At 44.7% G+C, this 27,614-nt stretch overlaps 1 protein-coding gene across 1 annotated transcript in view; it reads left to right on the plus strand.

Moving 5' to 3' along the window:
- The window catches only part of LOC126198632 (guanylate cyclase soluble subunit beta-1), a 264,556-nt gene that overhangs the window by 182,948 nt on the left and 53,994 nt on the right, over positions 1 to 27,614 (plus strand). The window contains exons 11-12 of the mRNA XM_049935094.1: positions 4,650 to 4,887; positions 19,364 to 19,501. Of these exons, the coding sequence (XP_049791051.1) occupies positions 4,650 to 4,887; positions 19,364 to 19,501 (376 nt within the window). The remainder of the gene's footprint in view (positions 1 to 4,649; positions 4,888 to 19,363; positions 19,502 to 27,614) is intronic.

The following is a 27,614-nucleotide window of genomic DNA, read 5'->3' on the forward strand; positions in this document are numbered from 1 at the left end:
CTCAGAAAAAACATAAACAATCATCATAAAGGAATTCAAGTTCAAACGCTCTCTTAAATGGGAATAATCGAAAATAATAATAATAAATAATAATAATAATAATAATATTGATCCACGTGGTAATTATCAAGAAAAGCGAAATTACTTTAAAAAATTGCTATGGTAATTTTGTTTGAATATTTTGGATTGCTTATTTAAATTGTTGAAAGTTTTAATACCAAGTGTGTATTTTGACCTAGCTTGACATCTGCAGTAAATAATAACAGGAATGAAACGTCCTGGCAGATTAAAACTGTGTGCCCGACCGAGACTCGAACTCGGGACCTAATAAGAGGAATATCTGTAACTTATTTTTCTTAGTAATACGAAACTGTAAAGTTGTGTGCGTTATTGTCCTGTTTAAGTGCTGAGGTTCATTATGGTACATGTACTTTCTGTTTTACCCTGCCTTGACGTCAAATATGTGGGGTCTAGGAAAGCCTGCCTTCTCGTATCGCTAGACAACATTCTAAAAAATCGTATTAATGAGTTTTATTACGAAATTGTGAAAACATTTAATTTCGACAATAATACAAAGGTGTCGCAAGCAAAGAGTGACATGCAAATAAGAAATGTCTTGGGTATATACAATTCCTAAGTCGCCAATCTTGAAGTGCATAATCTCAATAACACAGAGGTGTCGCAAGCAAAGAGTGACATGCAAATCAGAAATCTCTTCAGTATATACAGGTCCTAAGTCGCCGGTCTTAAATGCCTAACCTCGATGCGGCTGTAGAATGGGCCGCGACCAGTCAGGAGCGGCGCTTCTGCCCTCTACACACAACCGTTATCGTCCTGGAGGGGGGTCGGTCAGCGTGCAATTGGCTGGCGTCTTGTCACAGCCCTCTCTGCTCTAACGTCCCCGACTAGCCTGGCGGTGCCTGACTTTACTCCGTAACACTTTCAATATGTGCTCGGGACTGAAAAGGCTTGGGGTGACTACTGGTTTTTCTGATGTACTTTTACTGTCCTTTTTCTGCAGTATATCTTACCTCAGGGCACAACTGCTGTGGCGTCTGCGAACCTTAGCAACGGAGGTCACGAATTCAGTGTATAACTGCACACTCTGTCAAACTAGTCAAACAAACTGTGGACTTTAATGGCCTCGGATACAGAGTATGTAACACTACTGACACGTTGATATCGTCTGGTACTTCCTTCTGGAACTATACTTTTAAGGACGCCACGATAACCACTGAGGACTGCGAGCCAAGGCAGGTTTGCATTTTTTGTGTGCTCCAGGAGAACGGCCTCCCCCTGCATCCCTCATCTGCTACGAGACTGCGTGACCTTGACCGCCCGTCAGCCCTTACTTTCAGCCGGCGCAGCACCGTTACGAACTACGGAACACTTTCCGCTACTCGGGCCACACCAATCGCAGGAGCAATGACTACCATTCTTTGTTAATTTATTGCTGAATGTTCTGCAAATGCTTTTCTCTAACACACTGCGAGGTGTAATGACTTCCCTTCAATTGAGCTGTTGTTGCAGTGCATTGCGACAGACGCTAAAGTGGGTAACAAGCATCACGAAACAAGAAAACACCGGAAGACAATCATCATCCACTGAAAACTGAATGATTCTCAGGAATAACTTCTAACTCATTCTTTACTTTACGTTTCAGTTATGAACTACTTAAAAGGCAAATCGTGCAAAGCTAACTGAAACTGCATCCAAATACCAGCAAAGTAATGAAATTCGAACTTTTAGTACGGCCGCACTTGTTAACTAATATCCCTATGAACTGATATCCCCCTAACCACACACAAACAACACAGGTCACACTGTTTATTATTTCCTGCCGTCAGCGCTGTCACTCATTTTCGTCGTCATCAGCTGCCCAGGCAGATAGATTTTCTAGGCGTGAAGATTGCGTCTTATCTAGTACTCTACAGTAAAGCTCTCTGCTTGTTCTCTCAGGGATTGCTGGTGTAAGATGGTTCAAATGGCTCTAAGCGCTATGGGACTTAACATCTGAGGTCATCAGTCCCCTAGACTTAGAACTACTTCAACCTAACTAATATCATGCGCAAGGCAGGATTCGAACCTGCGACCGTAGCAGCAGCGTGGTTCCGGGCTGAAGCCCCAAGAACCGTTCGGCCACAGCGGCCGGCACAAGTATAAGAACAGTCATGCCAGACAACAGCTACTTAAGGACTAGGACGTTCAGAAAGAAAGCTCTCGGGGTACTAAAATGTTATGAAACGGCCGATAAAAAAGTTTCCGTTCGAAGGTCGTACAGGGCAAAATCGCCGTGAGCATTGAGGAAATCATCACACAGACGAACTGATAAAACATCGCGTCTTGCTGCGTCAAGAAGTCGGTAACTGCCTGCCGCACATCCTCGTCCGGAAAGAATTTTCGACCCTTCAAGGCGTTAAGGGACCGAAGGCGTGATAATCAAATGGGGAGATATCGGAACTACGGGACGGGTGCTCGAGTGTCTCCCACTTGAGTGTTGACGTGACTTCCGCGTTACGACATTTACAATGTGGGTACGTGCACAACCCTTCCTTCTCCCTCCCCCTCCCCCTCTGTATACAACTCACCCCACCCTCTCTCTGTAGATCCCCTCCTCCCCCTCTCTCTGTGCAGATCCTCCTCCCTCCTTCCCCGTCGATCTTCTCCTCTCTCCTCTCCATGTTCAAATCCTCCATTTTCCTTTCTATGTACTTCTCCTCCTCTCCCCTCTCTATATCCCCCTCCTCCTCTTACCTTTCTCTGACCATTTCCATTTACCCCTATCCCTGTTCATGTCATCCTCCAGCATCTTTCTGCTTCTCTCTTCCTCCCTCTGTCTCTAGCCATCTCCTCTTCTTCCCTTTCCTCGTCTGTCTCCTTCTCTCCCTGTTCTCTGTTCATCTCTCCTTCCTCTAGCTCTCTATACACCTCCTTCTCCAGCTGTCTGTGCCTGTCTCCTCCTTCCTCTTCGCTGTCCGTCCGTTTCCTCGTTCTCCTTCCATTCTCCACTTTATCACACTCAGCCCAGTAGTAAGTTCTTAGCCCTACAGTATTTCTTTCCGGATTTTAAATTGTAAGTGTCCATGTTAAATACATTTTACACATATTTAACGTATTTCAAGTGTATTTGTGCACATAATACATCCGTATATCTAGCGAATTTCGCATTGCAGTTTAATTTTCATGCAGGGACATCCAGTGGTATATGTGCCTACTGTCTGCGAAATCTGTTGTGAACGGAATTACTAATAAAAAAACTACGGTAATAAATTAAAATGTCATCCACGATGCAGAAGTTCATGAAATCATGTCTCCTGAAATATGGGTCTTACATTGGCATATTTTTCTAGGTTCATTCACCGGCATATGTGGATACCCTTTACTAGATGTGTTGCGAATAGAGTTAGTAGTAAAGAAGTAATGATACGCCATGCATGATGCAGCAGTTTTTGAACCATCTCAGTATTAGAAGTCATATTTACTGAACTGTGTGTGGTACAATGATATTTTTTGTAGTTCCATTCAGCAGCAGATGCGGACACCACCTCAAAAAAGTGTTAGGAATAGAGTTACTAGTAACGAGGTAGTAAATTTAAACGTCTTTCATGAAGCGGTAGCTTTTCATACATCTCAGTATTTATGATGTCATATCTCCTGAAATAAGTGTCATACAATGACGTAATTTTTGTGGAACATTCAGTGATATATGTGAATTATGTCTGGAAAACGTGTCACGAATACAGTTAGTAGTAAATAAGTAATAACTTGAAACGTTGTGCTGTAAGCGGCGCTTTTACTGCAGGAAGAACGAAAATTTAGTAAGTGATAAACTTTTTTACTTTCATGATTTTGTGGGGGTCGTCAGTGAGAAAAAGTTTCGTAAATGTTTGAAATTATGTGTAAAGTTTGTTGCAAGTCTCTAAGTGCTCTCATTCTCAAATAATGGGCTTACAACCTCGGTACTGAGCGCCCAGAAGGTCCTCCTCAAACAATGTATGAATAAAATATGGGTATTCGAATGTCACGGGCTACGCAGATATTTCACCAACATCCCTTTGGTAGATGGGTGCTTGTTACCCTGACAGTGATTCTTTCCAGACAGTCAACTACATGTGGAGCGAGTTTGGTAGTAATCAGTACAGAAGATGTGGAACATGCATACATAACACCTACATATGTCATACACACATACATATTATAGATTATAATTTGCATGGATTTATTGATGCTTAGTGTCCAAGCAGGAGAACCAGCATTTTACAGTCTTAAGAACTTCGACCTTAAGTCGAGAACATAGCCGTACTTCACATACTCCTGGCCAACATCACCCACTATCTGTCCCTGCCACAAAGTGTCGCCATGAGGCACTGTTCTCCTATGCAGCCGCGACATCTTGCTCTGGTATCGGACAATTTTTGACACGTCCTTTCTAGGTCCACATTTCTACAGTATTTTATACCGCCTAATTGATTCTTCTCTCTTACTCGCGCATAGTAAATCGAAATTGAAGACGTACAATTAAGAAACATTATACGGCACGCAGCGCCGATGTGCCTTAAAGACGACACACCGCTGTGGACGTTAGTGGAGGCTTGATTCGCCGCGTGTCACGGCATCGCCTCAGCCCCCACGCGCGCCTCTGCCCGCAGGCTGCTGTACTCGGTGCTGCCGCCCAGCGTGGCCAACGAGCTGCGCCACCGGCGGCCGGTGCCCGCCCGCCGCTACGACTGCGTCACGCTGCTCTTCTCGGGCATCGTCGGCTTCAGCGACTACTGCGCCGCCAACACGGACGCCCGCGGCGCCATGAAGATCGTCTGCATGCTCAACCAGCTCTACACCGCCTTCGACGTGCTCACCGACCCCAAGAGGAACCCCAACGTCTACAAGGTCAGTCCGAGTTCTAGCCACTATACTTCCCCCATTAATCATTCTGTTACGTCAGTAATGTAGGAAGTCTAATAAGTGATCGCTTCACCTGATGGTGACTGATTCTAGAACAAAATTATCGCAAACGGCAGTAACTGAGATGTACTGTAGATGATACACCCCTCTCCGTCCAAACAGGCGTCAGCAGGTCCAACGGTACTGGCCGACAGCCGTCATTGGATTCGGATACGGCAGGGCATGTGGTCAGCGAACCGCTCTCCCGGCCGTTGTCTGTTTTCGGGGCCGGAGCCGCTACTACTCAATCAAGTAGCTCCTCTACTGGCCTTCCAAGGGCGTATTGAACCCCATTTGCTGACAGCACTCGGTAGAGCCGGATGGTCCCCCGTCCAAGTGCTACCCAAGGCCGACAGTGATTAACTTCGGTTATCCAACGGGAACTTGCGTTACCACTGCGCCAACGCCGTTTTCGAATGATACACAGGATGACTGTAATCAAAGTTCCAACTTCAAAATACTGTAAAAAAAGAAACGCTGCTCAGAATGACGGCATATTAGAACGGAATGTAATCGAATATGGGGAAAAGTTATGAAAATAAAAAAATAACAAAAATTTCCACAATAGATGGCACTGTAAGCGTCATAACGTAAATGGGTTCGACCTCAAGTGAATCTCAATAAGGCGGTTATGATGTGAAATGCATCTTAAACCGATTTTACTGTGCAATGTGCATGAGTGTACAAGTTTGGTATTGAGGAGCCGTGGCACAGTTAAGCCACCCACCGTGGCAAGGTAGCACCACATCGGATTGGCATAATCGGTTTTTAATGGCATTGAGGCTAAAAACCACATAAATAGCAACAATGTAATGAGGTTTTCACTGTCGTGAGACTGACGCAATACATTTCCAATATGTCGTCCACAGTTTTCTACCACCAGCTGAAATCGAGGAACAGCATGTTCCACAACGGATCGGAGTGCCTCAGGGTTAAGCTTACAATGCGTTGCTCAATGCGTACCTTGAAGTCAGCTACGTTTGTAATCGGAGCACTGAGTACAGAGTCTTCAGATAACGTCACAGCCATAAGTCACGCTGATTAAGGGGCTCCGGAACGCCCTATACTTGCAATGTTAAAATAACGCCTATAAATTACATCTTTCCTCACAAAGTATTTGAGGTAGGAGGTTGAACTTTTTACAGATTATTTATTGGAATATGGGCTACAACTTAACACAGGGATTTTACAAAATTTTAGTTCAGTTATTAAAGATGATTTTTTTTCAATTGTAATGAAAATTCACAACTTTTTTTGCAATTTTTTATTTATATATTCAAAAATATACAGTTTTTTGGAAAAAGGCTGTGTTAAATTATGCAGAAGGTACTGTGTAACATTTACTGAAAGTTTGAAACAAATATGTTTGGAAGATCCTTAGAAAACATTTAATTAGTATGAGAAAATAAAAGTTTTGGGAATCGAGCGACAAAGATTGGATTAACTTTTTAGTGCATTCCAGGTCCATAGGATGGATTATCTTCATCCTCTGCAAACTCCTCCTCCAGCTTCCTCTTGTTCCTCCTCCTGTTTACTCTTGCTTGTTCAAATGGTTCAAATGGCTCTGAGCACTATGGGACTCAACTGCTGAGGTCATTAGTCCCCTAGAACTTAGAACTAGTTAAACCTAACTAACCTAAGGACATCACAAACATCCATGCCCGAGGCAGGATTCGAACCTGCGACCGTAGCGGTCTTGCGGTTCCAGACTGCAGCGCCTTTAACCGCACGGCCACTTCGGCCGGCTCTCTTGCTTGTATTTCTAGACTCTTTACAGCCCTGTCTGCAGCCCGAAGGCGTTCCTTGTCTAAAGCAAGCATCGCTCGTACCATGTTAGAACCTATCTTCATTCCCATATTTCTAAATACCTTGCACCTTATAATGTTGCCATCATTGAAAGTCGCAACAGCATCATACACACCAAAGTGAAGTGTTTCTATTCCAACAAATACAGTCTTGGGTATTCTCGACCATATAACACTATTTACACTTTCATTGGGGTTTTGAGTTTTTCCGTGAATACACTTTTTCAACAGTTCAGGTGCTGCTAAGTCTCTGAAAATAGGTTTTATCACCTCCATTATTGCATGAGGCAGACTATGCTTATGAGTGTACACTTCACCAGTTAGCAATCCTTTGTTATATTTACACCAACTGTCTTCTTCTTTGGGACACAAGCTATGTTGGGGAATTTCATCGTCTTTATTGTTTACAGTAATAACACATACCTTTGGCTTTCCAACATTTCTCCTTTTCTTAAAAGCCTTCAGAGGATTTCTAATAACTTTACTTTTACTCATTATTATACTTCAACAAAACAGAGACTCAAGAAACAGAATTAATTACGAATATTTTCGAGATAACGACAGAGTAAATAAACATGAAACAATCGACAATCACACCAGCGATATATATTGAACCATCACAGGTTAGCCACAACACATACTTTATCTCACATCACTAAAATGTACCTGATGAACACGGACGTTAATAATAACACCATTTGACAGCAGTTTAACAGCGCCACAGTGGGTCACGCCCATGTAGAACACATTTCAAAAAAAATTTAAAAATAGTTGTAGTCTTCGGAATTGAATAAATTATATATCTATTAAAACGTAATAGTCTGCAGATTCAGAAAACGCAAAAAAGTAAAAATTGAACTTTTCATGATTTTGAGCCTTTCCGGAGCCCCTTAAGACCGGGTGCTCTGGACGACGAGGCTGTAGGGCAATGACGGCTCACAATGCTAGTATTTCCAGAATGCTTCTGCAGTGGTTGCTTCACTCTCTGTGCAATGTTCGGAGGAGCACCGTCTTGCATGAAAATTATCTTACCCACATATCCAAGCTGTTGAAGGGTTGTAATAATGTATGCAAAAGACTCTCATAGCATTTGCCAGTGACAATCCAGATAACACAACCCTCAGGGCTCATCTCCTCGAAAAAATATGTCCCTACAGTAAACCATGCCGCAGGCTCCAACCACATATTTACCATGACAGACTGAAGTGGTGCCGGTTGATCCGCAAACGCATTTTCCGTTGGTCTATTCTGCAATGCTGTGTATTGACGTTTCCTTGGAGACGGAAGTTGGCTTCCTCTGTCCACAGAATGTTACATGGACTCTAATTGTCCATTTCCATGCGAGCAAGCAATTGTAGACCGAGCATTTGTCTTACTGGCATGTCATCCTGAAGCAACTTCTGAATAATTTCTTATGAGTAGCAATTCGGGATATTTTTAGAATTATTTTCACCGTTCTCACAAACTTGTCCAAATTTCGAGCGGTTCCCCGTTCACGTAATAGCACACCACTGCTCGACCCCCCTGCAAAGCTGAGGTCACGTCATCTACTGACGTCCGATAATTGCTTTCCTCCCTCTCCCACACTGCTCTTTAAAAGAACTTGTCTTTCCGAATTTCGTAATTAGTTTCTCCAGACCCATGGAACACATCGGACCAACGCCTTTTTTCATAGCTCTGGGTGAACGGAAATTCTGTAGTGCTACTGACACACATAAAATGTTCTTGTAAAAGAGCTTTATGAGCAGTGCGCGATCCTGCTTTGAGGTAACCATACCGAATATCTCAGACGGACACTGGGGAACAGCCGTGTACCGCACGTCCTTTATTTTGCACATTATACTGCTTCCAGCGGCATCTAGTCGCAAAATTTTCGTTAATTTTTTTCCATGACGTTCACTGTACCACCTAGATGTATGTTATGCGTATATACGTGTGACTATTCATGGTCGGTAACAATACAACAGAAATCATCTAATAGAAGTTAACTGTCATTTACGAAACAGTTAAAAATTAAAATGAGTTATTAGTTGTAATAACACAAAGTTATACGTTACGTTAGAAGTTGCCCGTCTAGTAAACAAATTCAAGTGAAGGAACAAAATTTTGTATCTTTCAGTATAATAAAAGTATACTGGTTACAGACTGACAGAATAAGATTAGTGGGAGAATACAATTGAATATATAAGCTCACCGGACAAAAAATGAGTTACCCCCACAGAAATCCGTGCGGCCTTCATTTAATACAGTGTAATTCCGCTTCTGGACTTGATAGCCACCTGTATTCGGTTGGGAAGTGTGTCCACAAACTTCTTCAGGTACGTCGCATCCAGGTTAAGCCATCGATAAGTATTTAATCTGAGCCAGATCGCTGATCAATCATCAGCGATCGGCTTGTTATCTTTGGCGCGTCCACGGATATGAGCATCTTTGCGTTTTCGACTAGGGCGCGCGGGGCGGCGAGAGGCAGTCGTTGTGAGGCTGCCGGTGAGACTGGCGGAGTTGTGGCTCGGGCGTAAGCACATGTGTGATGTCTGTTACGCTGGGGCTGTTTGCTAATCGTGAAACTCCTGCGGCGGTTACTGGTTGCCTGGAAGGCATTTCATATAAGCTGTGCCAAGCCTGGCAGTAAGAGGGGAGTCTGGAGTTGGTGTTGGCCTAGATGTTTGTACAAATAGAGGTGCATGTGTGAGAAGCACAGCGTGGGTCTGTTAGTTGCTTTGTCCTTCTGGCAGCCACCGCAAGCGGATGTTCGGCTGGAATGTCTACAGTTTGTGGTGAGCATAGTGTGAACAAGGTCTCGTAGGATGTGCTCCCAGCCTTACTCTTAGCCTGTGTTATTTGTGGGTGCCGACCCGTTGTCTGTTACTGCTTCCGGGTGTCCTGTAAGATTTCACAGCAAAACTTGTTTTTGCGGCATTCTGTGTTTCTGGCTCAGCCTCCGCCTAGAAAGGGGAAAGATTTGAAATTCCTTAATGTTGTAATTTAAACATATCTATAAAAAATTGTTCTTTTAGAATAAGCGCCTGTTTCTTTGGGACACTGCAGTTCAAACAGGAGTGGCGTAATGTTAATGAGTATTTGTCAAATGAAGTGTATGTAATGTCTTGCTGTTTTCTGGGGCACGCAGCTGTGTTATTGAACTCATTTTGAAGTGTTATGTTGGCTGAACGACTGCTCTCCACTTCATTGCATTCTTTTGAGTAGTATTGTAAGGTTTTTTGGATATTTGTCAGTGGGGTGTATTGATTCCATTTCGTTTTTCTCTTTATTTGAATTACGCTGAATTGGTTCAAATGGTTCAAATGGCTCTGAGCACTATGGGACTTAACATCTGTGGTAATCAGTCCCCTAGAACTTAGAACTACTTAAACCTAACTAACCTAAGGACTTCACCACATCCATGCTCGAGGCAGGATTCGAACCTGTAACCGTAGCGGTCACGCGGTTCCAGATTAAAGCGCCTAGATCCGCACGGCCACACCGGCCGGCGTACGCTGAATTATTCAGTTTATCTGGTTATTGGCTTAGCTCGCGCTTCACGCATTAAATCAGCTGTTTTTGAATTTTTTTTTATACGTGTTTAATGTCAGATTCAAATGTAACTTCATTTATGTTATTTGAAATAAATGTGTTGTATTGACCTTAATGAATTATGTGCAATCGAAGTAAGGGACCCAGTCCTTCATTAGTGCTTAACGGTGGCGTGTGGTTCGGGTTGTGAGCCCCGTGCTCCTACCAGTTCTATTTCGCACGTGAGTGCAAGGTCAAGGGGGGAGCAATGTCGAACATCTGACGCCAGCTGGCACGCAGGTGAGGTCGCCGCGGTCCCGTGCCTAGGGCCTGCAATAGACTCCGGGCGGTGTCGAACGCTGGATTATCGTTCGCTTGCGTAAGTTTGAACAATGAGCCGGAGTGTGCTCTGATTGATTCTGGCAGTAATATATCTCTTCTCGACTATCGGTGGTATCAAAGATATAAGTCCATTTGTAAGTTCCCGGTGCTGCGGAGAGTTTCGGTAATCTGTCGGAGTGTGAATGGCCAGCGTTTAGATGTGGTTGGCGAAATGAAGGTGGGGTGCAGAGTTGGCGATTTTTCTTGGTCTGTTAAGGTATGTGTAGTGAGGAATTTGGGAATGGATATCCTATTGGGGTGTAACTTTATAGAGCGTACTGGGCTGGTATTGGATTACGTGGGAGGCGTGTTCTATTTTCGATTTTCTCCAGTTACCAAGTTTCAGTTTTGTGACCATTATACGAGGGATTTTCGGGTGTGTAGTGCTAGTAGTAATGCCTCTGATTGTAACTTGAGTCATCTTACCGAGCAGCAAGCCTCGCAGTTGTTGCAAGTCTTGGAGAAGTTTCCTCGTGTGTTAACGGACGAGCTGGGGGTCACCAACAAAATTCAGTACTGTATCCGTCTCACCGATAATCAACCGGTGAGGCAAGCACCGTATAGGTTGTCGCCTCCTAAGATGAAGGTGTTGAGGCAGATAGTTGACGACATGCTTGAAAAGGGGGTTATTCGGCCGTCTACTACGCCTTACGCTTCCCCAATATTCTTGGTTCCTAATAGTAATGGAGGTGGCTACAGGCCGGTGGTTGACTATCGGGCCTTTAATAAAAAGGTGGTCTTGGAATCGGTCCCACTTCCTGATATGCACAACTGCATTTCATGGTGTTCGGGAGCGCGTTACTTCACTGTATCGGATCTCAATCAAGCCTACCACCTGGTTCCGCTGGCCGAGGAGTCTAAGCCCCTTACTGCATTCACGACAGATTGGAATCTGTATGAATTTAACCGCGTGCCCTTTGGTTTAGCGACCGGAGCCGCAGTTCTATCTAGGCACCTCGACTCTGTTTTGGGGGACATAAAGTTTCAGTTTGTTTTTAATTACTTGGATGACTTGGTCATCTATAGTAAGACCTTAGAAGAACATTTGGGACATATTGGTAAAGTGCTAGCTCGTTTGGAACAGGCAGGGTTAACTGTTAAACCTTCTAAGGTCGAGTTTGCCCGTCAGGAAATCTCCTATTTGGGTCATGTGGTGTCCTGCAGTGGCATCAAGGTTGATCACTCGAGGATCCATGCCATCCGTGATTTTCGACCACCTAAGAGTAAAAAGGGGGTGGCTAGGTTCGTGGGTATGGAAATTTTTTTTTAGGAAATTCATTCCCCGTTTTGCGGAACTGGCGGCTCCGTTGAACTTTCTGAGAAAGAAAGGGGTGCCCATTAATTGGACTGAAAACCAGCAAGGCGCCTTTGATGCTATGAAAACTGCATTGAGTAATGCCCCGATTTTGGCCGTTCCGAATTTTGATTTGACCTTCATTCTTCAAACGTATGCTTCGGGCTCCGGTATTGCGGCCGTGTTACTTCAGGAACAGTACGGATAGCGCCGACCGATCGGTTATGCCTCACGTGCCCTTACTGCCACTCAGATTAGGTATTCCACCTATGAGTTGGAGGCGTTAGCGGTGCTCTTCGCCACCGAGCGATTCAAGTTCTATCTTGAGCATCGCGAGTTTCTTATAGAGTCTGATAATCAGGCACTCACTCGGGTTTTGGCACGACCGCGGAAAACGCGTCGGATTGCCCGTTGGGCTGTGCGTTTGTTGGCCTTTAAATTCGTAGTTCGGCATGTCAAGGGGACCGAAAATGTGCTAGCCAACACCCTGAGCCGTATGTTTGAGGAATCCGATGACGAGGCTAGCGAGGATCAACTACGTTTCCAACCGGGCACACGAGAAGAAGGTCTGGTAGCTGCTGTGTTAGGGGAAGTGCCGGAGTTGTTTAAGAACCTGGAAGAGGAGCCGCATTAGGACACGGAGTCGGCCAGGATCAGGGAGCGGCTGGAAGGCGGAGGTACTATCTCGCGTTACGAGCTTAGGAGAGGAATTTTGTGTTTGTGTACTCGCTATGATCAGAGGTTTAAGATTTGCTTGCCCAAATCCTTGATCCCGGCCGTCTTTAGGCATTATCAATGTTAGGTTCTTGGAGGACATCTGGGGTCCTTAAAACTATTAGTAAGATTCGAGAATCCTTGACGTGGCCAACCTTATATCGGGATGTTAGGAAAATGGTGAAAGCCTGCAGGGAATGCAGTATGGCTGAACCCAGTTATAACGCACATTGGGGGTTGCTTCAGTCATCACGTGCTCTTATGGAGCGCCTCTTTTTTGATTATGTAGGCCAACTGCCCCGTACCCAGGCTGGGTACAAATATATTTTGGTGGTGGTTGATGCTTTCACTCGATTTGTCTGGATGTTTCCGAGCACCGGAGTCACGGCCAAGAATACTATTGCCCATCTCGAGAGGATTTTCTCCTTGTTTGGTCCGCCAAAGGTTTTGGTTAGCGATAACGCGCCTGGCTTTGTTTCGAAAGAGTTTCGAAGGTTTTGTTTTCATCAAGCCATGACTCACGTCACGACGACACCCTATTATCCGCAGCCTTCGTTCGCTGAGCGTTTTAACCAAAACCTTAAATCAGCTTTGATAATTTATCACGAGAAGAGCCGGACCAAATGGGATAGATCCCTCCCGTGGCTCACTTTGGTCTTCAATACCGCCCGCCATGAGTCGCATCAAACCACCCCGGCCGCTTTACTCTTGGCCTATTCTGTAAATTCTCTGCTTGCTAACTTGTGGTCGATTTCGGACCTGTTGCCAGAGGAGATATCAGCAGAAATTATCCACGAGAATTGGCAGAGAGCAAGGGCCAATATAGATCTCGCCCACAAGAGGGAGGCGGCACGATACAACAAGGGGCGTCGTCCTGCAATTATAAGAGCGGGCGACCTGGTTTTTGTTAGGCGTGTGCCAGGACAGGGGAAAGAACATAAAGCGTCATCTAAATTTGAGCCTCGCTTTGAGGGCCCCTATCAGGTTCTTCAGGTCCTCACTCCGGTGACCTACTGTGTACGGCATCAACAATCTGGCCAGGAAGAAAGAGTGCACATATCACAAATCAAGCTTAGTAATGTTGGGTAGTTGCCTAAGTTCCTGCTTGTGTAACCTTATCCCGGGGGTTTTACGTTAAGGGGGAGGCTGAGCCAGATCGCTGGTCAATCATCGTGCAATTTTACCTAATTGTGGGGATGCTGATGTCGGCGTTTTACCCATTGTTGCAACATGGCCAATGGACTTTCGAGGGAGTTCAAATCAGGTGATTTTGCAGGCCAGTCGAGATGCGATAGGGTTGCGGAGTGATCAGGAAACCAGTACCGGTAACAAGTTCTTCCAGCCCCATGGACTTCCCTGCTGTGGTTTTATAGGCCGATGTGATCAATGGCCTTTTCCGAGATGACCGACTCCTCATGTTGACCGCATACGGTTCCTGTCGTAATGTTCTGTCACTAACAGCTTGAGATGGACCTTCATTCACGGGCTGCAGCAATTCCTGTCGAGTTTGGAAGCGATTTTGGTTCACAAGCCGTGGAACGCGGCTACGATCTCTATGTCAGGACGCTTTTACGACTACAGTTCTGATGTCGTGTTTTGTGGCTATGGCACGTTGGGAACTCCTCCACTTTTAACTCCAACATATCAAGCAACTTCACACACTGTATGGCACTGGGCGCGGCCAAGCATGGTTGCTCTTTGCACTCTGTCACGGGCTTACACTAACCCATATTTATCTACAATATCTATTTGAAACGTAAATGTCTCACTGATCGCTAGTGCCTTATGCTCACGCAGAATCAGTGTGTTTGCAGTTAGGAACGTGACTCGATCACTGCATCACCTGTAAGCACTTAACTATTCATATGTGTGCTCACTTTGCTGATTAATTTTTTGTCCGGTGAGTTTATCAAGTAACACATTAAACACTGAAGTACGCACCAGGGAAGAATATACAGGGCGTATCTGAAATGACTCTAGAAAATGAGAGGTTCTGTAGAGTAGATCACAACAAGGATATTTCACATATCAACCCAAGTCCACATCCCTTAAGCCCGTCTCACACGGAGCAAGATTCGCTGTAAGTTTCCTTGCTGGCTCGCGCGACGGCTACCTTGCGGACTCCGTCGTCTGCTAGCGGACTACCTTGCTGGGAACCTTGTAAGATTTCCAGGATAGGTCCGGTGCTATTTTTCTTGTAAGGTTCCCTGCGTGCTACCTGCGTTGGCCAATCATGAGACGTTTCGTTTGTGACTTCAGACGCGGAAAGCTTGGGCAGGAAGCCTTTGTTGATAGTCGCTTTTCTGCTGTTGTGAGGTGCGGTAGGAAATTCTCATGTTATTAAACAATGGCACCACAGTGGTCTAAGGAAGCAATTGAAGCATTAATATGTACTTATGGGGAGGAACAGTGTCTGTACGGCGTGAAAAGCGCAAACTATTATAATAAAACACTTGCGTGCAGAAGCACTCGAAAGAGTTCCAAGTGCCGTGTGTCTTGTTCGACCATATCCATTCGTATCAAATTTGCAAAGGATGTACGATCTTATATCCTATAAAATAAAGTCGTGTATAACAGTCATTATTGGTATATTTATAAAGTCAAACAGTAATGAAATGGTGATATTTTTCAGACAAAAGTAGATGTTATGCGAACTAACCTCAACTCTTTATGAAGCATGGAGAGCACACCTTTTCCAGCGTTTCTCCTCTTAATTCAGTTTTCGTCCATTCTTTCTTTCTTTCTTCTTCTCTCATTAGCATGCATTTCTGCATCGTTTAGCACCAAAACAGCTAATAACGCCAGTTTGCTCTGAACATCTGTACCTAAAGCAGCCATCTTCGTTCGATACAGCATGCAGCCGATTACAACACAACTAGCTGTCGATCTTGCACCGTGGGTGAGCTTCGGCATGGAAGATAGCCGGCTCCTTTCTCTGCAAGCCGGCAGGCATGCACGCCATCTCTCAGACTTGCGGCGAACCTTGCTCCGTGTGAGACAGGCTTTAGCGTACGGCAATAGGCGACGCTGAACAGCGTCGCGTGCCGCTAAGAAGGTAGGCACACAACATGCCATCCGAGCCGTCACGGTAGCAGGTCTGCAGGGCAACGATTTCATTGTATTTGTGACTTCAACGTAGAAGAGACGTCGGGTTGAAGTTTTATGACCTTTATTTGCAAACTCTGTGGTCAACATAGTTGCGGATATTCCAGGCGGGACAACACTACGGGTTTTCCACCTGCTACTAGGACGTGAATGCGTTGTTTTTGCCTGTACAAATGCCTGTCTGATAGGTGTTGCATAGAGTGCAGCCCCTGTGCACACTGCAGAATCTGGCTCGCCCTGCGTCAGTTCGTCGTCAAATGGGAACATTCTTGTGTTTGTTAGTGTGTGGGGCGGACAGGAAATAGAGCGCTATTCTCGGAAGGAAAGAGCAGGCATGCAATGTGCTTACGGGGCGTCGGATAAAAATGCTCACGCTGTCCAACGTTTGTACATTGGGTAATTTCCGAATAGTCGAGTGTCAAATTTACGCACATTTACTGCCATCTACAGGTACCTACGAGAGGTAGGTCCACTCGAGGTATGTTTTCCACTAGCACTTTCTCCCAATGGCACATATGCATTTAAGAGCTACTTCAAAACCTGGTGTATTCATTTTTGTGTTACAGCTTTGAAGGCCTGACGGACGCGGTCACCAACGCACAGTGCGTACGCCAGGGCTTGAAGAGGAGGATTTAGCACTGCGGAAAAAGACACCCTCAAGTTCGTCGAGTGTTGGCCGGGAAATAGGTGTAAGCCATTCCGCACTTTTGCACTGTGCGGCATGAGGATGATTAGCAAACCTACCACCTTCAGAGGATTCTCACCCTTAACCCAGACGATTTTCCACGTCGAACTGAATACTGCCAGTGGTCTTTGCAAAGGTGTGCCATTCAACCAGACTTTCCGAACGGTGTACATTTTTACGGATGAGGCATCCTTTACACGAGCGGGTATGTCCGACAGCCACAATCAACATGTATGTCCGCGGGGAAATCCACTCAACGCCTTTTTTCGTGGTCACCAATATCGCTTCGCGGTCAACATTTGGGCCGACTTGGTAAGCGACAATCTGGTCGGTCCGTACATGTCCCACCCCCCTCCCTGCGAATAAACGCAAACAGATACTTAATCTTTTTTTGCGAGAAATTGTGCCAGAGTCGTTGGAACGTGTTCCACTCAAAGTGCTACAACGAATATGGTGCCAACACGATGGTGCACCTGCGCAATTCGCACATGCAGAGCGAATGCATTTGAATGTATTTTTGTATATAGTAAATGGGTAATTTCGCCAACCCCCACAAAAAATTAAAAATATTAAGTGTCATGTAGTATTTTGTGTAATGTAATATCTTGTATAGCCACCCTTTATTAACCTGACACGTTCCACATCATTACGAAGTGTCGTATTCATGATCTATGGAACAAATACGAATCTAATCTAATCTTCGGTGAGAACTGGATAGGGCGCTGTCCGCTAAAGGCAAGGCCTGCACGTTCCCCCGGCTTGTCGCCCATTGAATTTTTTCTTCTGGGACCAACTGAAATCTGTTGTCTATGGAACACCCATTGAGACTGAAGAAAAACTGATAGCGCTCATTATGGCAGCCTCCGATGCAGTTTCCACTTCGCCAAGGGTGTTCGAAGAAAGCGACAGTAACTCTAGCGTCGTTGCACAGCGTGCTTTCAAGTAGGAGGGCGTAATTTCGAGCACTTTTTATGCCTATTTGGAAATAAAGATTATACAACTTCACCCCAACTTTTCATTCACCTTGATCCTACAAATACACTGAAAACGTTTCCCTGCAGACCTGCTACCATGACAGCTCGGATGGCATGTTATCTGCCTACCATCTTGGCAGAGCGCGACGATGTTCAACGATATTAGCGTCGTACCACGATAAGGGATTTGCAAAATATGCTTGTATCGGGCCTCTCATATTTTACATTCGTTTCAGATATAACCTGTACATACAAATATAATTTGTATATTGAGCAAGCAGTGAAGGAAACAAAAGAAAAATTTGCAGTACGTATTAAAATCCATAGAGAAGAAATAAAAACTTTTAAGTTCACCGATGACATTGTAATTCTGTCAGAGACAGCACAGGACTTACAAGAGCAGTTGAACGGAATGCATAGTGTCTTGAAAGGAGGATATAAGATTAACATCAACAAAAGCAAAACGAGGACAATGGAATGTAGTCGAATTAAGTCGGTTGATGCTGAGAAAATTAGATTAGGAAATGAGACACTTAAAGTGGTAAAGGAGTTTTGCTATTTGGGGAGCAAAATAGCTGATGATGGTTGAAGTAGAGAGGATATAAAATGTAGACTGGCAATGGCAAGGAAAGCGTTTCTGGAGAAGAGAAATTTGTTAACATCGAGTATAGATTTAAGTGTCAGGAAGTAGTTTCTGAAAGTATTTCTATGGAGCGTAGCCATGTATGGAAGTGAAACATGGACGATAATTAGTTTGTACAAGAAGAGAATAGAAGCTTTCGAAATGTGGTGCTACAGAAGAATGCTGAAGATTAGATGGGTACATCATATAACTAATGACGAGGTATTGAATAGGATTGGGGAGAAGAGAAGTTTGTGGCACAACTTGACTAGAAGAAGGGATCGGTTGGTAGGACATGTTCTGAGGCATCAAGGGATCACCAATTTAGTATTGGAGGGCAACGTGGAGGGTAAAAATCGTAGAGGGAGACCAAGAGATGAATACACTAAACAGATTCAGAAGGATGTAGGTTGCAGTAGATACTGGGAGATGAAGAAGCTTGCACAGGATAGAGTAGCATGGAGAGCTGCATCAAACCAGTCTCTGGGCTGAAGACCACAACAACAACATAACCTGTAGAGTAAATGAAACGTAAAGGGTGTCGCAGAACTGTTGCGACAAACTGCGTGGGTCTGTAGGCGGCATCTTGAGTAAAAAATAGAGTATAGGAATCAGCGTCTGAAAACGTCTTCCAACGAAGCTAGAGAGCGTCGAAGTTAAATGTGCCAACGCCTGCTACTAGGCCAGCAAACATGATTTTGTACGCTGTTGGATCGTAGGAGGAACGTCTGCAAATGTTGCTATTCAGTGATCGCGACTGATTGCCACGATCGCCAGTGGAGAGTATGGAGCTAGCTCCTTCGTAGAAAGGCCTTGTCTTCTACGAATACAGTGCCCAGATACCTCAGTGGATGTAGGTTTATTTTTCTCCTGTATACCAAAAAACACTGAAGATTTTATGGTGTTGCAGAAGATAAATAAACTGGGAATGGAAACCATCAAGGCAACAGAACATCGTATCCATAGGAGACAAGCGTGCCCGCGCAGCAGCCAGCTACATTTTCTTCACTGTTGATCGTGGCAGTCAGTCTCGATCACTGAATAACAAACAACATTTTCAGACATTCCTCCTACGATCCGTCAGCGTACGATGTCACGATTCACGAAGGGTACCCTAGTAGCACGCGCCGGCACTTATAAAGTCGACGCTCTGTAGCGTCGTTGTATGACGTTTCCAAACAAGGGTCCCTGTTCTCGATTGGGTCCTCAAGATCCCGTCTACAGCCCCTCGAAGTTTTTCTCGACATTCCTGAGACAGCCCGTATATGTGATGAGCTGGGTTGCGTGGATGGCGCTTCCAGCTGCCTGAGTATGGGCCAACTGCCGCAGGTGGAGACGGTGGGCGACAAGTACATGGCGGTCAGCGGGCTGCCCGAGCCGTGCGACACGCACGCACGCTGCATAGCGCGCCTCGCGCTCGACATGATGGACCTCAGCCAGGAGGTGCGCGTCGACGGGCAGCCTGTGGTGAGTACTCTGCGGCGGCAGCGGCGGCGGCACTGTGCACCTGCTCTCTCCCACCTGCCTACAGGCTGTTTCAGATAAGATGTTTTTCTCTCCAGCTTACAAGATAGTAACTGAAAGGATTATTTATTTGCAGTGATTGACTGCTCCGTCGGTTCTTGGTAGGATATCCTATGCATTATGAATGAAACACACACTACAATAGTATAATATTCTACAATATTTACTGTTTGTTTCACAAACCGGTTTACGGCTGCTACGCCATCATCAGGTACAAAGATAGATATGTGGTGCAGTGAAGTTCTGTTGGAGAAGAGATTTTAAACTACAGAAAAAAAAATGGTTCATATGCTCTGAGCACTATGGGACTTAACTACTGTGGTCATCAGTCCCCTAAAACTTATAACTACTTAAACCTCACTAACCTAAGGACACCACACACATCCATGCCCGAAGCAGGATTCGAACCTGCGTCCGCAGCGGTCGCACGGTTCCAGACTGTAGCGCCTAGAACCGCTCGGCCACTCCGGCAGGCTAAACTAGAGCAACTACACAGTATCTCCACTACCAGAGATGAAAATATTAATCTTAAATTTAGTAATAAAACGAGAGGAATTATTTCATTGTACGTGCGATGTAAGATTATGTGACTAAGATAAAATATGTGACAAATTAACTAATGAACTATATACAAACAACAACAATTGTTCATAGGGGACAGTAAATTTAACAATAAACATATTCCAAGGGTGTGGCTGGACAAAATAATCTTGTACTTCTAACTGTAGGTACTACTCATATTCCCTGAGACACGCGCACCTCCCTCCAATATTTCAACAAAGGCTTAATCATTGTTATATCAAACAAATATTATATGCGGAGACAGGACATCACGGGAACAACTGAAATAGTGCATCACTTCGGTGCAATTTGCATTTATTGTAATACTTGATAACAGACAAAGAAAATGTCGAGTGTTACACTTGACAAATAATAGCAGTAGAACAATAATAAACACCTGATTCAGTTTGCTGGACTGTACTTAAAGTTCAACAGGCGAACACAATTTAAGTTCTCCCATAAATATTAATATGCGTGTAGGCGCGTTAAAGATCTGGTTATCAAACAGTCACTTATAACAGGCATACTCCATTTAAAGGGAAAATAATTAGCAAGTTTACATATTGACTAGAACATTAAGGTGAATAACAGGAAGTTCACCGTCCACAACACCTTACGGCGGCAGTTAACCTCCAATAAGTTCCTTTCTTTACAATGTGACATCAATTATTTATATATAAAACTGGTGGAAAAACACTAAATTGGAAATTGACAAATCTATACTCACTCTATACCTATACTCAAAGGAGCCGCACTCCATCTAAACACCCTAAAAATGGTAGGTTAATGGCTACCTAGAGTAACAAAATCAAGAATAGCATGCTTATAGATTGACTAGTATAAAGGAATAAATAACACATACACCGCATCTGACGACCGACAAACTGTGTTGGTCTATTGAGCAGTGATTAATTTAAGCTAGCCGCAACATACGCTAAGCCGGCTGAAGTGGCCGAGCGGTTCTAGGCGTTACAGTCTGGAACCGCGCGACCGCTACGGTCGCAGGTTCGAATCCTGCCTCGGGCATGGATGTGTGTATGTCCTTAGGTTAGTTAGGTTTAAGTAGTTCTAAGTTCTAGGGGACTGATGACCTCAGAAGTTAAGTTCCATAGTGCTCAGAGCCATTTGAACCATTTGAACATACGCTAACCAGGATAGCGGCGCATTTAAAAACAAGCGTCCAGCAAGAATCCTGGTCAGAAGGTAATGGGACCAGTACTAATTTACAACTAGCTACAGCATTGAAATCAACTGATGACAGGTTGACCATTACCGATGTGGCGTACGATGGACAGTCAATAGACTGAACACTCAGCCGAAACCTAAGTATTATGCTGAGGGGCGAAACGCCCAGCCTAAAGTATGTTTAGCGCAGACACCTAGTTTGGGAACAAAACAACCATGAAACAATAGGATGATATTGCAGCTTTCAGTACAAATGCCAGAGCCCGAATATAGCCTTAACCCAACACAAGACTAAAGCATACTAGTTTCCAAAACAATCAAAACTAGCAGGATTCCCTTACACGGCAGACGTGCCAACACTTCCGTTCATACCCCAGAATCAACTAGCGCAACATAAATCACTGATACATTTGAGATATTATTTTAAAACAACATACTTAAATACCTTTGTTTACAAAAAGCCTTAATTAGTTAACAGGTTATGCTCTTTTACTGATGCCACGCAAATGATGTAGCAAGTTATGGTCTACAGTTCTGCTTTGCCATTTAACACGCGTCGTGACGAGGAAAGAAAGAATCCAGCTAATTAATTGAAAGTCACTACTTGCATTCAATATTTGACTATGCGCTTAAAATCAACAGACAAAGGTGAGTGTCAAGTTTACACTCGCAAGCACAACAGGCAGAACACGAGTATAAGGTGAACATAAAATAAACTGCTCCTTGTTCAATCATTTACACACCGACGAAACAAGTAATCTTCGCTGAATTACTGCAGACGCCGGAATCCCCAGTTGCTTGCAAATGACGCAAATAATGGTCAAAACGTCTTACTTTAAGTCCGATGACACCCGTAGGATAGGAATTTCAGTGGACAACCAGGCATCATCCTCTTGGATACACCATCAACAAAACGGCTTGGCCTCCTAAACGCTCCCAGACGTCCGCAACGAGAGTTCCTCCACCCGACCGACGCTCTCCCGCAAATACGGCAGGCAGCCGGCCGCAGCTAGAGAGCCTGTATAGGGAGAGAGTGGCCATAGGTGAAGCTTCCCGTGATTGGTTGATTAGCTTTGGCAGAAAAATGGCGCCAAACGTCTCTCGCGCTTCCTATGTTCGCCGTGCTTTTGAGTTGAATTGAAGTTCAGAGGACTTTTGGAAACGATTAAAAGGTATTTGAATTATTGAGAGACCTGTTATGCGTTGTCCATGCATGTTCGATTTAGTTGTATATCTTTTTAGTCCGTAATTAGCGTTTGCGATCTTAAATACGAGTTGAAATAATGAAGCGTTTTGTGATGAAGTCGGTAGGTCTACATGTTTGAAGTAAACACGTTTGTAATTGTACAGTATTGTTTGTGACATCTGTAATTCGTTCTTCAGACGTTCGTAAACGATGCCAGGTTGTGCTGCATTTGGTTGTTCCAATAGACGCGAAGGTGGATTTCGCATGCTAGCATTTCCACACAATGAAGAAAGACGAAAGCAGCGGGCAGTCGCAGTCAACAGGGCTGACATAAATCAAACAGGAGCCTTGTGGAAACCAACCAAGTACTCTTATCTATGCGAAGTAAGTCGTTTTTGCTTTTTACTACACATAAAACAACATGCAATATACATAGTTAAATTTGAAAACAGACCTGTAAATTGCCTGTGGGAAAATTATTATAACACATTATTCTTATAAACAAAGGCATTTAACGAATGATTTCGCCATATTGTCTTGTGCTTTTGATTCGGTGAGTGTGTACTCCACTACTCCACTACTGGCCATTCAAAAGTCCCGTCCGTAGTTTGGCAGAAAAATGGCCGCCGTATCGTCCGGTTGATCACTCTCTCCCTATACAGGCTCTCTAGCCGCAGCAACGCCACAGCGCCCTCTGGCCACGGTAAGCAAAAACAGCAAAGCGCGAGGCGGGAATTTCAAAAGGAATGTGCTACAGACAACAGGGAACGCAGAGAACAAACCGTGACATTTCGTCATGGTCCAGTCTCATTCAGGCCATGTTATGAGTTACCCCTCTTACTCACATGCCCCAGTTTTCCTTTATTTCAGTTACTATAATTTCTCTTATGTTAAAATATTTACCTTGCCTAGTCATAGCTGAATCGCTTACCTACTCAATCGCACAAGTATATCTTATCTGTTTCTACATCTACATCTACATCTACATCCATACTCCGCAAGCCACCTGACGGTGTGTGGCGGAGGGTAACCTTAGTAACTCTATCGGTTCTCTCTTCTATTCCAGTCTCGTATTGTTCGTGGAAAGAAGGATTGTCGGTATGCTTCTGTGTGGGCTCTAATCTCTCTGATTTTATCCTCATGGCCTCTTCGCGAGATATACGTGGGAGGGAGCAATATACAGCTTGACTCTTCGGTGAAGGTATGTTCCCGAAACTTTAACAAAAGTCCGTACCGAACTACTGAGCGTCTCTCCCGCAGAGTCTTCCACTGGAGTTTATCTATCATCTCCGTAACGCTTTCGCGATTACTAAATGATCCTGTAACGAAGCGCGCTGCTCTCCGTTGGATCTTCTCTATCTCTTCTATCAACCCTATCTGGTACGGATCCCACACTGCTGAGCAGTATTCAAGCAGTGGGCGAACAAGCGTACTGTAACCTACTTCCTTTCTTTTCGGATTGCATCTCCTTAGGATTCTTCCAATGAATCTCAGTCTGGCATCTGCTTTACCGACGATCAACTTTATATGATAATTCCATTTTAAATCACTCCTAATGCGTACTCCCATATAATTTATGAAATTAACTGCTTCCAGTTGCTGACCTGCTATTTTGTAGCTACATGATAAGGGATCTATCTTTCTATGTATTCGAAGCACATTGAGATTCAATTGCCATTCCCTGCACCATGCGTCAGTTCGCTGCAGATCCTCCTGCATTTCAGTACAATTTTCCATTGTTACAACCTCTCGATACACCACAGCATCATCTGCAAAAAGCCTCAATGAACCTCCGATGTCATCCACAAGGTCATTTATGTATATTGTGAATAGCAACGGTCCTATGACACTCCCCTGCGGCACACCTGAAATCACTCTTACTTCGGAAGACTTCTCTCCATTGAGAATGACATGCTGCGTTCTGTTATCTAGGAACTCTTCAGTCCAATCACACAATTGGTCTGATAGTCCATATGCTCTTACTTTGTTCATTAAACGACTGTGGGGAACTCTATCGAAAGCCTTGCGGAAGTCAAGAAACACGGCATCTACCTGTGAACCCGTGTCTGTTTGTAATTAACAGCATCAAGAATGTTACTTCTACTCAAACACAATAGTCACACTGATGTAACACCGGTTCATGAGGGTCCCCTGGACATTACAAGAGGCCGTACATGGTTATTAACACTGTGTTTGATCACCACGGGCGGTAGTACGTGGTCGACAAAATGCCCCCATACTGGCCACAAGATGGAAAGGAGTTACTTTGTTAGGACGATCCATTCCTGGACGGATAGTCGTTGGTGCGCATGAACGTGCTGTAGTACGTCTGCCCAACGCATCCCACATGTTCTCGTAGACATTTCGGTCGGGGAACGGACAGGCTAGTCCATTCTCCGAATAACCTACATCTACATCTACATATACTCTGCAAGCCACCCAACGGTGTGTGGCGGAGGACACTTTACGTACCATTGTTATTACCTCCCTTTCCTGTTCCAGTCGCGTATGGTTCGCGGGAAGAACGACTGCCGGAAAGCATGCGTGCGCTCTCGAATCTCTCTAATTTTACATTCGTGATCTCCTCGGGAGGTATAAGTAGGGGGAAGCAATATATTCGATACCTCATCCAGAAACGCACCCTCTCGAAACCTCGACAGCATGCTACACCGCGATGCAGAGCGCCTCTCTTGCAGTCTACCACTTGAGTTTGCTAAACATCTCCATAACGCTATCACGCTTACCAAATAATCCTGTGGCGAAACGCGACCCTCTTTGGATCTTCTCTACCTCCTCTGTCAACCCGACCTGGTACGGATCCCACACTGATGAGCAATACTCAAGTATAGGTCAAACGAGTGTTTTGTAAGCTACCTCCTTTGTTGATCGACTACATCTTCTAAGGACTCTCCCAATGAATCTCAACCTGCCACCCGCCTTACCAACAATTAATTTTATATGATCATTCCACTTCAAATCGTTCCGTACGCATACTCCCAGATATTTTACAGAAGTAACTGCTACCAGTGTTTGTTCCGCTATCATATAATCATACAATAAAGGATCCTTCTTTCTATGTATTCGCAATAGATTACATTTGCCTATGTTAAGGGTCAGTTGCCACTCCCTGCACCAAGTGCCTATCCGCTGCAGATCTTCCTGCATTTTTCTGCAATTTTCTAATGCTGCACCTTCTCTGTATACTACAGCATCATCCGGGAAAAGCCTCATGGAACATCCGACACTATCTACTAGGTCATTTATATATATTATGAAAAGCAATGGTCCCATAACACTCCCCTGTGGTACGCCAGAGATACCTTTAACGTCTGTAGACGTCTCTCCATTGATAACAACATGCTGTGTTCTGTTTGCTAAAAACTCTTCAATCCAGCCACACAGCTGGTCTGATATTCCGTAGGCTCTGACTTTGTTTATCAGGCGACAGTGCGGAACTGTATCGAACGCCTTCCGGAAGTCAAGGAAAATGGCATCTACCTGGGAGCCTGTATCTAATATTTTCTGGGTCTCATGAACAAATAAAGCGAGTTGGGTCTCACAATCCTCGGGTTGTTAGAGTTCCTTCAACCGCCCTGTTCCATGCGATCGCGAATTGTCGTGCATAAAATGAAGTGAGAGCCGAATTCACCTATGAGAAGACGGACATGAGGAACAATACAGCACAACTATATTTTTGACCGATAAGTGTAATGTGTTTAAATATTTGGGGGTCAATTCGCGCCGGCCCGAGTGGCCGAGCGGTTCTAGGCGTTACAGTCTGGAACCGCGCGACCGCTACGGTCGCAGGTTCGAATGCTGCCTCGGGCGTGGACGTGTGTGATGTCCTTAGGTTAGTTAGGTTTAAGTAGTTCTAAGTACTAGGGAACTGATGACCTCAGAAGTTAAGTCCCATAGTGCTCAGAGCCATTTGAACCATTTTTTTGCTCAGAGCCATTTGAACCATTTGGTCAATTCGCCCACGCCGCATTATGCCTCCGCACTTTAACACTAGGGCCAGTGAAACGAGCAAATTCCACATTGCTGAGCTACCCTCAAACTGAAGATAGATGGGAACACGTAGTGCACACATGAACGCTGAGTGTATCTTTTCGTTACCTTCTGTACTGTAACAGTTCTTTCTACAATGACGGAAAAAAATCGCAACACCGAGAACGAGTTGCGCGACATAAAACACAGTCGGTAGGCGTGTTCCAGAATCTGGAAGGTAACGTTTATACAAAATTTACATCTGTTGCATAGGAGCGCCGCTGTGACAATGCAGATCAGGTTTGCCTTAAAGCATGCTGTAACGGTCGTGAGCGTCAGTTACCCTTGAGACTGAACGTTGTGAGCCTATCATAGTCAATAAATGCCTTTAAAACGAAAAAGACGTCGTTATTAATACCACACTGAGTATGGACGTGGTCGTGTAATAGGGAAACGAAATGTTGATGTTGGTTTTGCGATATTGCAAAAAGACTTTACAGGAATGTAGCATCTTTGCGTGATTACTGGCAGCAATAGTCACGAGAATGTACGGTCGCAAGAAGACTGGGCCCTAGACGGCCTCGGCGCACTTCCGAGAGAGAAGACCATCGTGTTCGGCGTATGGCTCTGATGCATCATAAGGTATCTCCAGCAACAATTTGAGCAGCAGTTGCCACCATAGTGAGACAAAGGGCTGTTACAAATCTGTTACTTCAATGATAGCTCCGAGCCAGACGCCCTGTACCGCATATTCCAATGACACCAAACCACATCCATTAACTACTTCTGTGTTGTCAAGCGAGAGCTCGTTACAGGTTAGAGTGGAGGTCTGTTGTGCTTCCTGATGAAAGCTGCTTCTGCCTCGGTGCAGTGATGGCCGTGTGTGGTTAAGAGGAGGCTAGTTGAGAGCCTGCAACCAAGCTGTCTGTGTGCATAACACACTGGACCTTCATCTGAATGTATGGCCTGGGGTGCCATTTCATATGACAGCTGGAACTCTCTCGTGGATATCCCACGCACCCTGATTGCATATTTGTATGTCAGTCTGGTGAGTCGACCTGTTGTGCTGCCATTCATGAACAGTATTCCAGGGAGTGTTTTCCAACAGGATAACGCTCGCCCACATAGCGCTGTTGT

Source organism: Schistocerca nitens, chromosome 8, assembly GCF_023898315.1.
Source record: "Schistocerca nitens isolate TAMUIC-IGC-003100 chromosome 8, iqSchNite1.1, whole genome shotgun sequence".
NCBI classification, from domain to species: domain Eukaryota; kingdom Metazoa; phylum Arthropoda; class Insecta; order Orthoptera; family Acrididae; genus Schistocerca; species Schistocerca nitens.